Below are 2,762 nucleotides of genomic sequence, written 5' to 3'. Positions count from 1 at the left end.
CCTAGAACCTGAACCCGACAACCCCCAGCACCACTCCTCCCACCGCTCCCACTCCCACTCCCACCAAAACCCAACCCTTCCCCATCGCCAACTGCCACCCCCCAACCGTGGCCACCATTTCCTCCGCATATCCCAGCCCTGATTTATCCTCCTCTATGTCCAAATCTGATCGCCCCTAGCCATACCCGCCACCACAAATCCACACTCAACTCGACCAATCCGATCTGCTTCCAGCCGCAGCTATCCGAATAAAGTAACCAGAAACCCCACACCCAGTCACCACTTGAAATCCATAGACACCAAAACCAAAATCTCAAACACGAGAAAAATAAATCCATACATAAACAACAGAGACAATAAAATTATGGGAAGAAGGAAAAATGTGGTTTTTTTTTGGATGGGGTTTGGTAGTTCGGGTGATATCTTATTTCGTTTTTTATTTTAATGAATATTTTAATAAATTTTTAACATAAAACTGACAAAGTGGCTTAAAATGTTAACGTTTGCCAAGTCAATAACGGAATTAATGAAACTAAAAACTCAGATATTAAAATAGATTTTTGGAATAGACGGAATGATAAAAAAGCAAGTTTTGAAGAGTTTGTATGCAAAATAATTTAGCTCCAGTACATTTCGCATTAGCGCCTCGATTAACCGTATTTTTCAAATTTTGTACATAGTATGGGTTACATATTCCTTTATCCTTTTCCTTTTCAGTGAATGGCTATGTTTATGCTTTTTTATATAAAATTTCTCCTATTGAGAGGGACGATAATAATTTAAACTTACACACACCACATGAATATATAGTTTATGCATATTTAATATGACGAACTAGCTTCTTATTTGTTATGAAACAGATATATATGCAACAAGCACTCAAAAAATCGTTGGATAAGGAGGAGTTAGAACCGAAGATGGATAACGAGGAGTTAGAACGGAGGTTGGATGAGGAGGTGTTAAGATGGAAGATATATGAGAAAAAAAAGAAGATACAAGAGTGCATGAAAATGCATGGCATTTCAAATGATACGGTTGGAAAAATTTTGGGTGGTATTAGAGAAAACAAATTGGAAAAAAACATAGATGGTGAAGTGGATGTGAATTATATCTTCTCTGTTCTTAACGAGGATACGAGAGGAATTATGAGACACGATATTTGTTGGGAGAAGCTGAAAAATGTAGGTTCCCTTTCCTCTCTCTCTTTTCTTGGTGTAAGTATGATAGTAGGGTTTTTAATTTTTAATTTTATTATATGAAATGGATATGAATTAAGGGGGTATTCAAAGTATTCTATTATCATGAACAGTATTTCAGTATTCACATCCAGGTTTTGTTTTCTCTTTTTGGATTTATAAAGTTATGTGAAACTATTTTGAAATCTGAGAGGGATGTTTGTGTAATGTCTAGGACTTTGTGGGTATTGTAAAAACACGAACAATCTCAGGAGTAGTTATTGTAAAGAAGGCCAAGAATCTCCTCTGTTGAGATGGGATCTAGGCACAGTCTAATGGAAATGTAGGGCATGACCAATAAAATCTGAGTAGAGCGCTAGCTGCAGCCAAGCTGTCTGCAAGGTGTTTGATGTTTTGAAGATAGTCGAGCTAACGCTCTAGCTGTTCATGAGCCTACAATGTAGGGTCGAATGGTCTTAGATAAAGAAGCATGAATCCAAATGCAACACGTGCGCTCATTCTTGATCCATGGGTAAAAGATGGGTTCTCTTGCATGGTGGGATGAACATTCTTAATCCAAATTGAAACTTATATGAGGATTAGAATCTAATTTTCTGATATGTATGTACATATAGGTAAAGGAGCTTCGAACTATAAACGATCAAGCGTTGGGAAAGATCTGCCAATATCTCAAGCCAAAGATGTTCGAGGAGAATGCCCAGGTCTTTGAAGCGGGACAACCACTTAACGCGATGCTCTATATTATAACAGGCTCTATGCAGGCATACATGCCAATTAGGGCTGCTGGAGAGGCATGTCCCTCAACCTCATTCGAAACTCTTGAGAAAGGTATGTTTGTGGGAGAACAACTTCTGGATTGGGCAGCAAAAACCAAAACTTTTTATGACCAACCTGTTTCGTTCAAAACTGTCCGATGTGTCGAAAAAGTAGAAGCCTTTGCTCTCACAGTTAATGACTTGAAAACTTTAGTGGTCTCCAGAGACATCTTCCAGAGAAGTTCAAAATCCGAAGTTTAGACAACTCTTAGCCGTTGAAACTTCATGTGGCACTTCCTACAACAAGATTGATGAGATACTAAACAATTTTTAAGAAGAAACTAAGCATGAAGGTCAGGAGGAGGTTCGTTTGTTTATTTTTTGATCGTAGATGAATATTTCTATTTTCTTCATTTCATGAATTAATTAATACGTTCATTTTCATTTTGTGGTTTCTTTTTTTGAGAAATAAAACGAAAAATGAGGGCAAAAGCCCGAAGATATACAGAACCACAATGTGGATATCATACATCTCTTGTGTAATTTGACAAATTAATTGCATGTGTGGTGCCTCAGGCAAGCCAAGCCGTTTAATTAATTAACTCACTTCGGTCACCAATGAGTCTTGTTTTCTGTTTCCTTTATAGTTGGATGTGAAAAATACATTTAGCAAAGAAAGCACAGTGGTGGTGGATTCCCTCTCCCCTCCATGGCACCCAGGATCAAACCCCAATAGGGTTTCTCTTCTCCAATGTAACCCAAATTTTAAAATTTTTAAAAAAAAAAGAAAAAAGAAAAAAGAGCAACCCTC

The 2,762-nt window shown here is 37.6% G+C and overlaps 1 protein-coding gene across 4 annotated transcripts; it reads left to right on the top strand.

Moving 5' to 3' along the window:
* The first annotated feature begins 973 nt into the window (after positions 1–973).
* LOC117613426 (probable cyclic nucleotide-gated ion channel 5) lies at positions 974–2,512 on the top strand. 4 transcript variants are annotated; one of them, XM_034342033.1, is made up of 3 exons: positions 974–1,181; positions 1,411–1,731; positions 1,811–2,512. In XM_034342033.1, the coding sequence occupies exons 2-3, from the start codon at positions 1,666–1,668 to the stop codon at positions 2,210–2,212; spliced, it is 468 nt and encodes a 155-aa protein (XP_034197924.1). In that variant the 5' UTR covers positions 974–1,181; positions 1,411–1,665; the 3' UTR covers positions 2,213–2,512. The 4 variants fall into 4 exon arrangements, with proteins under 4 accessions (XP_034197924.1, XP_034197922.1, XP_034197925.1 ...); XM_034342031.1 differs by lacking the exon at positions 1,411–1,731; XM_034342034.1 differs by having other exon boundaries at positions 974–1,707.
* The last annotated feature ends 250 nt before the right edge of the window (positions 2,513–2,762 follow it).

The sequence above is a fragment of the Prunus dulcis genome, unplaced genomic scaffold (assembly GCF_902201215.1).
Source record: "Prunus dulcis unplaced genomic scaffold, ALMONDv2, whole genome shotgun sequence".
NCBI lineage: Eukaryota > Viridiplantae > Streptophyta > Magnoliopsida > Rosales > Rosaceae > Prunus > Prunus dulcis.
Note: the sequence above shows the minus strand (reverse complement) of the source record. Positions and strands in the feature narration are given on the sequence as shown.